At 44.2% G+C, this 12947-nt stretch overlaps 1 protein-coding gene across 2 annotated transcripts in view; it reads right to left on the bottom strand.

Annotated features, from left to right (window-relative positions):
• Positions 1-624: 624 nt before the first annotated feature.
• Positions 625-12947, bottom strand: part of LANCL2 (LanC like glutathione S-transferase 2) — a 32827-nt gene continuing 20504 nt past the window's right edge. For both annotated transcript variants that reach the window (XM_055804235.1, XM_055804236.1), the window contains exons 6-9: positions 11195-11377; positions 8901-9077; positions 5549-5621; positions 625-3801 (exon numbers count right to left, since the gene is read on the bottom strand). In XM_055804235.1, coding sequence (XP_055660210.1) covers positions 3686-3801; positions 5549-5621; positions 8901-9077; positions 11195-11377 — 549 coding nt within the window. In that variant the 3' untranslated portion in view covers positions 625-3685. The remainder of the gene's footprint in view (positions 3802-5548; positions 5622-8900; positions 9078-11194; positions 11378-12947) is intronic.

Below are 12947 nucleotides of genomic sequence, written 5' to 3'. Positions count from 1 at the left end.
TGCCCTATTTTGACTGTGCTAGAATAGCCCTAACAATTTTATCTATACAGCTGAATTGCACAGATTATTTTCAGTTCCCTACCTACAGACCAGAAATAATGCTATTAATTCAAAAAAGCAGCAGTTGCTCTCAATGGCAAAGAGGGCTGCGAGTCGCACGTGGGGTTTTACGAAACAGAAATACTGCCCCTTGCTTGCAGCATACTTGCAGTTTCCTTCCGTTAAAGCCCAGCTACAGAAAAACATGAAGACTTCTCAGAGCTGGAAACCAGCTTTCAGTCACCTGGAGACAGGCATGTCTTCTTAAAAACCAGCTAGTCACGAGTCAGGCTTTAGCAGCGAACTGTTCAGCAGGACCTATGTGACGGAAAGGAAAGCAACGCTTTGCACTAAGCGATGTACAGTAAAAATCACCCAGGAGAAGCAGCAGTAGAGAGACCTGCAATGCTTGTAAAAGAAGGTGGTTAAAAAAAAGAGATTTTCCCACTCTCCAGCATGTTTTATCCTGCAGGACTGTGAGATCAGAGGCCGTTCAGCAGTCAGACGAGTGGGACCATCATCGCAGTGCTGGAGGGAAGGAAGGAGTACTACAGGGGGTGGGGGTGGAGAGAAGAACCACACAAATTACCACCACATAGCTTGATCTTTACTAATAAAGCCAAAGAACAAAACAATCAGCATTTTTTTCCTCTTTTTCTGCCCAAAGAGCATCTCCATTTTTAACACTACTGCTTTTTGCAACAGATGGACTATTACACACAGACAAAGCAAACTAGGGACTATTAAGACATCTTCCACATTCTTAGTTTGATGTGATTTCTGAAAACAATGCCTTGGTGAAATGCATTTTTTCACCTTCGCACACTATCCTTTCTTAATGGGCCACCTAGATATCACAGCGCTGTGAACAGGAAAGAGGAGCCACAGGGAAAGTCATGTCAGAAAGACAAGGCAGACACACAGTCAGACGCTTCACAACTCAATACATTCAGTTTCCAGTCTTGCTCCATTCCAAGAGGATTTTGCAGGGAAGCCGGTGCCAGGCCCCACCGCAGCAGAAGGCTGGCTTGGTACAGAGAGCTGGTAGCTGACTTGCTCATTATTGACTGGTGCACTCAAGCATCTTGGAGATCTGCTCAGTATTAAGCTGTTGTAAATGTGTATATACCTCTATATTTTTTATACCAACAGGATTTAATTCCTCCTGGGCTCCAGCCAGCCAAATATTACCTCCCACAGGTGCCGTTCCAAGCTCAGCCACCAAGAAGGCGTATCTGTGTACAATGACTGAATGCCAAAGCCCTGCCTGTTGACCCCCCGGTTAAGCAGTCGGTACGACACGTGTGGGATTTGCCAGGAAGGCCAGTGGCTTCTGTTCTGTGTTTGCAGGTGGTTCCTGCAAACCTGGCAAGCCCCTTCCCCGTTAACCCACCCCACACGCCCTGCAGTCTCAGGTGAAGGAACAAAGGGGTGGGGGGCGATACGGAACAGGATCAGAGCTGCCCTCTCCCTCCTTTGTTAGAAATTTCTGTGAGACTTCAAACCGGGCAAGTCTCCTCCCTGTCTACGGGCAGGATCAGCGATCCACAGGCTGAAGAAAGAAACCCAGAGTTAGACCTCAGCACGCTGGCCACGGAGGAACATGGCCCTGGAGATGGCCTCTACTGGTACATGCCCTGCACTGCCTCCCACAACCAGCTCTCCCCATTCCTCACCGATCCCTCCGCGTTCTGCTGCTCCGGTGTGCTGCACCCCAGCTGCTTGCCAGGCAGCAGCCCTCCCCCCCCCGGCTTTTCAGCATTTCCCCTCATCTCCAGCTGTACAGCTGCAGCCAGGTTTGGTGCCCCCACCTCATCTCCCCTTTGCCAGAGGAGTGAAAAACCCTCCCCCACTGCTCCCATGTTTGAGTCCTAAGTGACGAACCAGCAGAGGAGCTACACTGTGACGTTACGCTGTCCCTGCACTGGCACTGCTGCTGTCGTCCAGCAGAACTGAATTTGCAGATTATTAATATCCCAATGGATTTGGCAGCCAACGCTATAAAGCTCAAGGCAGGCAGCCGCTACCGTTCAGAGACTTGCTCGGGAGCAACGGTGCATCTCCAAGCCTGACCGAAGCGCTGGCGCTCAGGTCACGTGGCCCACAGGTCACGTATCGCGATGCGCACCTTGAAGGTCAAACTCTGTCACCTGTCACACTCTGCCCGACAGAAGAGACCAATTAAAATAACCACCTGGAATGACAGAGCACAGGGAGACCTGCAGGAAAGATGACAACAGAGCTTGAGCGAGTGGAGTATGCTACGCTTACCTTTCTCAAGCAGTAAGTGTACTTACTATTTGGAATGCCTAAGCCACCGTCAGTGTACTCGGAGTGTGTCCCACTTCTCCCCAACTCAGGAGCACCTGGAGGCAGGTCTAGTATTTCACAAGCCTACCACACCACAAGGGGAAGCAAAGCACTAGCAGCACAGTTAAAACTAAGGGCAAAGGGCTTTTTCTGTTGGTTTGGGTGTGGGTTTTTTTTTTTTTTTTTTTCATTTTAAGATGAAATAAACTTCAATTACAGCCTCTAGCAATGGTTTCATATTGCTTATTAATTTTCCGCAGCCTCCATAAGCAGCTGGTATTTGTCACTTCTGTCATACTATACCGGCTAAATGCAGCGGGGCTGGAAGAGGGAGGGAAGGGCCCAGAACAAATCACCACCTCGGTTCGGAAGCAACAGTCACCCCGAGATACCAGCAGAAGAAACTGCCCTGACACCCTCCCTTACTCATTTGTATACTAGGTGCTGCAGGACAGGTTTATTACAAATCCTTGTGCGGGGGAGAAGCACAGTTACGCTGTCCCTGCTCTCCTGTCGCTGGCAGCAGGAGGTTGGTACAGGTAGTTCCACCTGTAGTTTAAGCTCATGCCACGGGATGATGCTTTGCAGAGGTGGGGACAAGCATCTCCAACCTGCTCCAAGTGCTTAACTCGCTAACCAGGTGCAGGTATCGGAGGGAGCCGCTCTTTCAGGCTTTCAAAACAACCTCCCCCAAGAGCAGCAAAAGACAAGTCAGGTCCCTTCCAGCCTGCGAAGTTTCTGAAAACAGAGATGGCCTCACACCTCTTCATTGAAAAGGGCTGATCTCCATCACCTTAGCTTCTGGGGACTGTGGAGAAAAAAGCAGAAAAATATGAACATAAAACCGTTTTTCATCTCTTTTCAAAGCTGCCAGCTCACCAGTGAAGCTGGACACTGTCCTGCAGCAAACTCTCTGGCGTAAGGTGGAACTCTCTACGCAACCACGCTGCAGAAAGCAACACTGCTGTTGTGAGTCATGCACGAAGGTACAGGACAGAGAGTCACAAGGAGACCAGCTTTTTGCTAACAACAAAAGACTCGAATCAACACACAACACCAATAAACATGCAGAGCATGTCAAAGACCTGAAGAAGACAAATACAACAGAAGAAAGTTCAAAACTTGACTTCTCTTGTCCTGCATCTGAAGGTGTCACTTTTAACAGAACTCAAATGTGGCTTCTCCCGTTCATGCTCTAATGACTTCATGGTCCTTTGGGGCAAGAGGGGTGAGGAAAGGGGTTTATCCATCCATCAGTTCAGGGTCGAGTTGGTTCAGTATCAGAGGCACTAAACAGTCTCATCTCTTGGCATCAGTCCCCTTTCAAAATGATCTTTTAACTGTCCTGTTCCACTTTGTTTTCCCTCCTTTGAGGTCCAAGTTCAAATGCTGGAAACTGGGAAGTCTCCGGCACTGAAATATCTGAGAGGAAGTGAATAGCTCCAGCCATGCCTAAAACATAATGAGAAAAGAGATCTTTGCAAATCTTTGACATTAAAATAGCACAACTGACAACAAAAGCAATGGCACCCGTTCAAACAACCTCCTCAAGTAGATCTTTTTTTGAACAGGTGGACTTAGGGCCTACAGAAAGGCCAGTTCATCTGTACTTTACCCAGGAACCCAAGTTTCATTGGAAAAGATCAAAGGCAAACCCCAAGAACTCTCTGCTACCATCTTTTCAGCTGCACAATCTCAATGTTACTTCAATTAAAGAAAAAGTAAATCCCAGTTTGGACTGTCCCTCCAAATCTGAGCAGCTCTTGCTTGTCATTTTACCGATTAAAAACAAAGGCAAAACTTTATTATACTTGTAATGTGAAGATTAATTTGTTCACTACTCATAGAGGTATGAAACACTAACACCCGCATCACCTAATAAAACTCTTAGGGGGACAGATAAGAGAGGCACCCTCCAGCAGGAAAGCATACAAATAAAATACTAGCTCCATTTTACGATCAAGTTAAAATTCTATTTCATCAGCAGCTAAGCACATACAAAGGAACCTTCCTGAAATACAGCATCCGATGCAAACGAAACCAGACAGTCCCGTAAGATGCACATGCAACTTCCACTGAAAGTGTGCACATACACGCAGAACTGGACAACTTCATGCACAGTTTTTGGCTACAAAAAAAAATAATCCCCAGAATTAAGACATTTTGTCTCAAATTTGAGACTTCAGATTTTTCTTAATTCACTGACATTAAAAAGCTAAACCAGACGCTGTATGTCAGCATTAAAGCACAAATCATCCTGTTGTTGGCAGTACTCCACCTTCCCAACAAATTTCAAGCTATTATGTAACAGATTGCATGGCTGCTTTTTCCCTCGAAAAGTGCATGCAAGGGAGCTCTCAGGAATAAGAATACTTACACTTTTCTCACTTAAACATTAAGACATCAACTCCGTACTTAGAAGGGATGCATATAACTACTGCTCTCTTGTGTTTACACCTTGGATTGGTTTATTTGTAAAATAGTCTTTATTTGGTCTGCTGTAATCTCACACATTTGTGATAGGTGGCACACTAGGCTCACGGTTCATGAGGCAGCAGCCCTACTCAAACCTTACTTGGTCTGTTCATTGCTTGCTACTGTGTTTCTAAAATGTAAGGGTGAGATAGGGAATGGAAAATAAACTACAAATTAAAAAACAGACAAAGCTCGAGGACAGTATTTAGGAGCAACTTTGAACTGACAGAAAATTCTCTAAGAACTTTGTATTACTTTTCTGTTTGAGTGATTTGGGTTCATATTAAAACTTAGCTTTTCCTTGCTTTGGTATTGCAGCAAAGGCGGCCTAGCTCTGACAAGCCAGGAACTACTTCGAGACCCCCTACGCACAGCTGCTCCTCTGCCCAGTCCCTCTGCAACAACATCTGTGACAAAACTGCTGCCCAGACTTCTGTTTGCTTTAAGCCAAGAGGCACCAGCACAGCAGAATTTTATTCCAGAGTAACAGTGGCACTGGCTTTACATTGGCAACTGCTGAAACGCAACCGAAAGCGGAAGTCATGATAGCAAATTACCGTCTTTTGTCTTTTTCTCCCCCCATTCTTTTAAGCAGAGGTGGTGGTAGGGGGTGGCTCTATTTTTAATAGTAGAGGAATCCACCAAAGATTTCCCAACTCCTAAGCATGTGCCAAAACCTTCTTTCCTGTATAACACAACAGCATTAACACCACTGCCACTTTACCTTCAAAGAGAGAATAAGGTCGGTCAGGAATACGACATCCATGTGCACCATACTCCAAACACCATTCAGCAAACTGGGGGAAAAAATTTTAGAAACTGTTTTTTATTTAAGACTGCTAAATGCAAGCTTGAGTATCTGCTTATCTTTAATAGGTACTAAACATAAGATAGTGTAAGCAGAGACACAACACAGAAATCACTGTCTGAGATCAATTTGTCCCACTTCAGCCAGGACAAGGCTGCCATTAGGTTGTAGGATATGTATTTCCACAGCACAATTTTCAGTTTCATAGCAATGTAATTACGTGGGTTGTACTTCACTTTGTTTTCTGTAAATCAACCCTGCTACATGTCAATGAAAAATGCTGTGAGAGCAGACGCTTTCATTTTCAAGGGCAAAATTTTTCTAATATTATAATATCAGCTTCTTATCTGTCTTGGCACTTAATTTATCCACGTGCTCAGGCCTTAGGGTTGTTAATTGCATTTTGGTTTTCTTTCGCTTCTGTGCACTAATTTGAAGTATTAAATATTCAGCTGCTGTTACTTAGTTTTATTTATTTGCTCTCCCCAAGCCTTAAGAAAAATTTGTTATAAATACAGTTAGACAATTATCGCCATCAATATCTTGTTGCAGAAGATGGAATACCATTAAAAAGAGTTAACAGTATCTTTCTTGTGTTTAAACAACACTGCTGCACTAGCTACATTAGACATACGTGACTTATGAACTGCATCTGGATCAACTGAATAGCCACCACCTATTTCTCCTTTATGGCTCCCCAGAGCAAACGGGGCCACAACTTCCCCTGGCATTTCTGTGCTTGGAAGCAAACTGCTGCTTATTCAAAATATGGTGCGGAGATTCCTGCAAAGCGAAGAACTGAGAGGTCTCTCCCTGCTCCCCCTGCAATTTGGGCAAGTGCTAACAAACAGAAAACCCTACTAACTAGAGGGTGCCCCAGCTCTAGAGTTGGAGCTATATGGGGTGCAAGCATGCCCCCAGAGCCATCAGTCTGTTCAACAGCAAGATAAATAGTGGCATCTCCTCCCTTCTTCTCCCCACTCTGTCCTGTTTAAATGTTTACTGGAGAATGGATTTTTCTTCTCTTGGTAGGTGTGTGTGCACACATGCAAACGTCTTGAGGAAACCCAGCAAAAACCCCACAAACATAAACACTGCAGTCCATACAACTATCAAGAACTGACGAAACATTTTTGGGCCCCCCACAGGTATGAATCTTCAAACCAAGGTTTAATTCTCCATGTAATCTTGTCTTATATGTGAGGACTGAACAAGTTTATGCCATGTTTCTAAACTACAATCAGTTCTTGCCACATCCACATCTTACCGCATACTAGCCTTTATTATTACTGCCAGCCTGGGAACTGCAACAGAAACTAAAAAAATGCACCCCAGGCTACTGAAGTACAACCATCATTTACAAGTTCATAGTTTCAGCACAACTCTGAGATCCAGTAAACCACACTAGTATCTTTGTTAAACCAAGGGGAAGGAAAAAAAAAAAACCAACCCAGAAAAAAAGAACTATTTTCTAGCAGGAAGGCATCTGCCATTATTTGTCATGTAGGCTGGGCATGCTTGCCACCAGCAGCGGTTTAATCACAGTGCTGAGCGCCACAGGGCTCAGATGCTCTCTGCTGCCTAGAGCCCAGGATGCTACAGGCCGCTCTCCTCCCCCAGGCAGGCCAGCCAGGAGTGGCTCAGCCTCCCGGGGGCCTGTCTGATAATGCCGGAGAAAAGCTGCGAAGCTGAAAGGGAGAAGCACAAACCAAGAGTCTCTGTGAGCCACGGCCTTCCAGCTCTTTTGGTTCAAACCAGGGATTCCCGGGCAGACTCCTTCCCCCAAACCTCCTGTTTTTGGAACAAACACTCTTGAGAGGGGAGCCATCTAGTCCTCTCAGTTACATGCCTTTAGGCACCAACACCATGGCATGCTTGCTTCCCCGCATGCCCCTGCTCAAAAAGAAAAGATTTCAAGAATGCCAGACAAGCAAGTTCCTCTGCCTGTTTCAAGATTTCCCTGCAGGGCCTGACTGAATGCTGGAGATACTAAAATGCAGAATGGCTGCAAATATGCTGCCAGACCTGACTGTGCTGGGCACCCCCAGCAAACAGTCTTTAGCCACCGTGCCACATCTTGCTTCTCAAAGGGATTTCAGGTACCTGCGTCTCCTGGTTTGGGCTTGAAATATATACGCTTGCTTTTCTCTAGCTTGGTATGGAAGAACATCAGGATTCTCTTGGGCCTCTAGAAGAGGAGCACCAACAGGAGGTGCGAGTGCTGCACAGAGCCACAGAAGATGTACTAGCATGGAGACACAGGGAGCCGGAGAGCGGCACTGGCTGCAATGCCAGCTTGGTGCTCTGGCTCACGCGTCCCAGCGGGGGAGTCCACATGTAACAAAGTCCCACTCGCCCTGGAACGCAGGTATGCCTACAGGTGTCCTTCATGGCATGATGCTTTGGTAAACATGAGACAAGCAGCAACTTTTAAAGCTCTGCTGACTGAGGACAGCCTGACAGTGGAGATGAATACAATAGCTTTACACATGGCCAGTGCGCATCTAGAAGCGCCTAAGAAGCAACTCATCAAATTCCTCGTTGCACTCGCTTTTAAAAAGGCCTCAGCTAAATAGCTACATATGCGGTATGAAACCTACTATCAGTCAATTAAGCTGAAAGAAGTCCCAACAAACCAAACCAAAACCAAACCAAAGTCTTATGAGATGATGAAACAGAGTCAGAGAAAGCCTTGTCCTTTGGTAACTGCTAGCTTATAGCCAGAGCTGAATCATCCAGGTTCTGCTATCAAGTGGAAAAATTCTGAGTGTGTCTTTCTCTGCCATTTGAATTAATGAAAAAATTCAAAGTGAGCAATTTGAGAGCTGTGATTCAGAGCTCTAAAAGGCCCAAACAGACACTAGTCTGAAAACACATAATTACAAAAGACTACAAACAGCATTGCTTGAGGGAGTTGAGGATGACACTGGATGTCTCAAGGGAAAAATTAGTACCACATAACAGTAGTCTGTTACTGTTCAGACAAGCTGATTTTCAGACTCTACTTTCTTCTGAATACATGTTTACTTCCTCTCCTCTTTGCAGAACATTTGTGCATTTCACTCTGCATATTAAGGCAGTGCATGCCCCACATACACAGCTGAAATTGTCCAGTCAACGTGGAGCAAGTGACAGGATCCTCTTGTCCCACCAGCCAGCCAGCTCCAGCTCTAGCACACAACAGCCTACTTGGAACACAGTTTACTCTTGCACAGGCATAACGACGTGAAAGGGAACAGTAATTTTGTTGGGATGCTGTAGAGCTCACCTTGCAAGCTCGGTAGAGGTACTTTTTGTCCTGAGTTAGATTATAGAGAGACAAGAAGGAGTAGCCATTGCCAGCAGTACCATGGCAGATCCCGTATCCTTTTCTCAATAAGCCTCTCTGCCAGATGACATCACTACAATCCATAGCATCTTTCAAATATTTATCCTCTTTAAAAGTCTGTGGAATAAAAACAGAATAAACACATGTAAGTTTAAGTACTAATGGGAAAAAAATAAAGGACGCTGGACCTAAGAGATCTTTTGCTGTTGGTCTGGGGGTTTTCCATATAAAATTTATTTTTTATTTTAATAATCCATTCGACATAGACTTGCCTTTCTCTTCTAAATTTCCCTACATGGAAAAAGGAAGAAGTTAAGTTTTTGTTTCTGAAATGAAGACTCCAAAGGAAAAACTCAGTTTCAAAGGCCCTTGGTTCTACAACCTGTAATCTATCTGAATGGTACATGGTCCTTTTTTTCCTCTCTCCTCCATTCCCAAACCACAACATCATTTGATTTGAAATATAGAAATGTAATTCTTGCCTCCAAGAAATGTAACACAGAATACTGGCCATCAAACCTGGTCTTAAAAGGCCAGGTTCCAGTCTCCCTGAAGTCATTCTTCCTGCTTACTCACCATCTGCCTTCAGTTCCACGTCAAAAATACACAAGAATATCTCCTTGTATAGCACAGGGCTCTCTTCTGTCACAAGCACAAGCAGGAACACTCCATCACCTTGATGAGTATTTGTATTAGAAATACTCAGAAGCACTAAGACAGTTTGGGCAAAGGACCAATTTTGCAAAGTTTATTGCAACTAAAGTGCATTTTGGACACAGAGAGCCCATCAAGAGAGCGGAAAACCAGAGCAAGTAATTTAGCTGAAAACCACCAGACTTCCACCATTACAAGGCTACTCTTTTGCTCCCCTTTGCCTAAGTCACTCTACAGATCAACAAGACACACAAAAAATGAGTAACTGATACACTACTGTAGACTTCAGTCCTTTAGGGATGGCACCCCCTGGCAGGCTATTTAATAAGGTAATAGAAGCAATTAACATGCAAGACTCTTAAACCCACAAGCCTGATAAAGTCCCTCTTTCTGAACAGGCTTTGTCAGCTACTTAGCTGTAACATTATGAATTAAGGCCTGGCAACAGCATTTGATTTCCAGGACAAACACTGCTGTCTGTAATCGCCAGTCCCTGTGCTGGATATGAAAGCATAGCCAGCAAAACATCCTGCTATTCTTCTTACCGCTTCTTCAAAAGGCAGAATAATAAGAGTAAAAGAAAAGCAGCACATGCCCCATCATCTTAAATATAAAAAGAGGCCAGAAATGAGGCTGCTAAACAGAACTTGGTCCTATCCCCCTTATCGCTTGCAAAACATTTTGTGCTGGGGAAAGCATCACGTTGACAAAGAAGGGGGAGGCGGGGGGGAAGTCTGCTGTGTTAAGTCAACCTCCTACCACAGTCCAAAGAAAAAGCAACTGTGACTGCTGCTACATTCAGCGATGCTGTAAGAGATTTACAGTTTGCATTTCAGGTAGCAGCATGAGTAATTATTCTATAAACCAAGCCTGCTTTTCATCAGCCCACCCAGAGGCCAACCAGGGAATCTGCCAAGGAGGGCTGTCAAAAGCAAGAATCAATTTGCATATATTTAATTAAATAGCATACTTTTAAATGCCATGCAAATCAGAATTGCACAACACAAGAGAGATAGCAAACCTCGTTAAGTATAGAGAAAAGCAAACAGTAGGCTCAGTGGTTCTAGTTATGCCCTAGATGGGGCCGAGGACCTTTGCTCTGACGTTAAGTTCTCAATAGCTATCTTAATCATAGAGTAATTTATGGAAGACGTTAAGTTCTCAATAGCTATCTTAATCATAGAGTAATTTATGGAAGACATTCTTTGGCAAGACACATGAACCCACGCTTTTGAAAACCAACATAATTCTTAGAACTCTTGGGATCAAGATTCAAAGAATTTAGGTCAATGTTCTCACATCCAGGACTTTAATACCAAATTGTTTAAATACATGGCCCATTCCCAAGAAAGCCTGAAGTCTAGTAACTACTAGCACCCTGAGAAGCAATTTTATCCACTTATTTCCTCTTTACAAACATACCTACGTAATTATTTTGGGATTTTTAGATGCCTAGCCTAGGGTTCTGGTTTGAAAGTCTAGATCTAGATAGACTTAAAATGCAAGCCTCACAATCTAACAGGCCCACATACAGGTCTCTCTGGAAAAATAGAAGTCTATATGAACACAGAATGATTCACCTTATAAGCTTGCATGAGCATGTGGATGACTCCGGGGGCACCGTGGCACCAGTGAACCAGTCTGTCAGTCTCATTGCTCAGTGACGATGGGTAATTCCCAGATCTGAATTTTTTATGACGCACATAGTCAATGCTCGGCTTCACCAGCTCTGCCAGGGTCTCTTGGTCCACATTTGCAACTGGCTAAAGAAAACATGAAAAAAACCACCACCAAACCCATAAACAGGAGTAGCAACCAATTGTGTATTGACACACTTAATTCTGTGATCTATTTTCAAGTATCCTACATATGTGCCCTTGATCCAAATACTTCGAATCACTTTATGCAGATTTAATTAATGTCTTCTTACAATACCCTTGGGAAGCACATTTTTACAGCTACTGTAGAGAAAAGGAAACTGGGGCACCAAGTTGTTACCTGTCTTACTGGAGGTGACACTGAAAGAGCATGGAAGAACTGAGAACAGAATATGGATCTCAAGACTTCCAAGCCTCTCTTGATACCTTAAAATAGAGAACACTTATGGAAGAAAGATGGTTTTATACCTACCTTGCTCATAATACACACTTAAAACACAACGGGTTACACATTTTGTTTTAAAAATAACACGTAAACAAACCTGTCCTATTTCCCAGTAAATGAAGAAGAGTGTATGTAGTGGCATACCTGGCAAAGGTTTGTGAAGGTTAAAGTTCCACATCATAAACAAAACTCCCTGAAGGTATAGGCTATAAACCTTCATTTCCAATTTCAGAAGCAACAGCTACTTCTCCAGCTAGCTAAACAGCTTTGTACTACAAACTCATCTTTACCTTGCTATTCTGAATTTTCTTTCTCATTTCTTGTATTTAGTTTACGTCCTTCCAAAAGGAGAATATATTACTTACAAGTAGCATGCAGGTTGAAGAAAGGTTTAGAAGCTGACTATCTGTTGAGTCTGTAGTTGTGCTTTGTTGGCATTCTCTCCTCTACCAGCCCATTTAACAGTATTTTCATAACAGAACTTGCTGTTTTTACACAGCCTACATGATTTCTGGAATTCCTGCAAGCTGTGGGAACAACTTCAGAAACTGGAACCTATAGGAGCCTAATAACTGAGCTTATTTTTTTTAAATAACTTGGTCTTTGTGGCTGACTCAATGTCATACAATTTCCCTGTTTCCCACCAGCTCCAGCACGTTTGCATTCAATAGATGAGCACACTGCAACAATTGCCAGCCTTAAAGCCAAATGAAGGCAGACTTTCAATAGCTGTATTTTCAGTAACCTGAAAACCACAAAAGCCTTTATTTCACCTCAGCCAGGAAAGCTTTGCCAGACTTCTACCTGCCAGGTCCTTCAAGCAAACACCACCTCTGCACTTCCGAGTGGAACGGAAACCTTCATGCTACTAACCAGAAGTACACCTGAATACAGATCAGCTCATCACGAAGAACACCCCGGAGCGGATCAGCCCTCACTCAGACGCTGACCTGTGGGGTAGGGAGGCTCTGGGGGAAGGTTTGTTTTCAGGCTCTGATTTCATGCTGCACCCCTGCAGCAGATGGCAAAGTGGATGGGCACCAGCAATAAACGCTTCAGTCTTCAGCTGTCCAAGGCAAGTCCAGCCCAGCACATCTGTCCTTGGGAGGTAAATCCAGGAAAAGCAGAGGTTTTTAACAACATCTTTCTCACCCTGTGCTTCTGAGAAGATCTGAGTGCAAATGAGTTCTTTGCCTGAGCTGCTGAGGTTCCCAGCACCTACTTCCAACA

Source organism: Falco peregrinus, chromosome 5 (genome assembly GCF_023634155.1).
Source record: "Falco peregrinus isolate bFalPer1 chromosome 5, bFalPer1.pri, whole genome shotgun sequence".
NCBI classification, from domain to species: Eukaryota; Metazoa; Chordata; class Aves; order Falconiformes; family Falconidae; genus Falco; species Falco peregrinus.
Note: the sequence above shows the minus strand (reverse complement) of the source record. Positions and strands in the feature narration are given on the sequence as shown.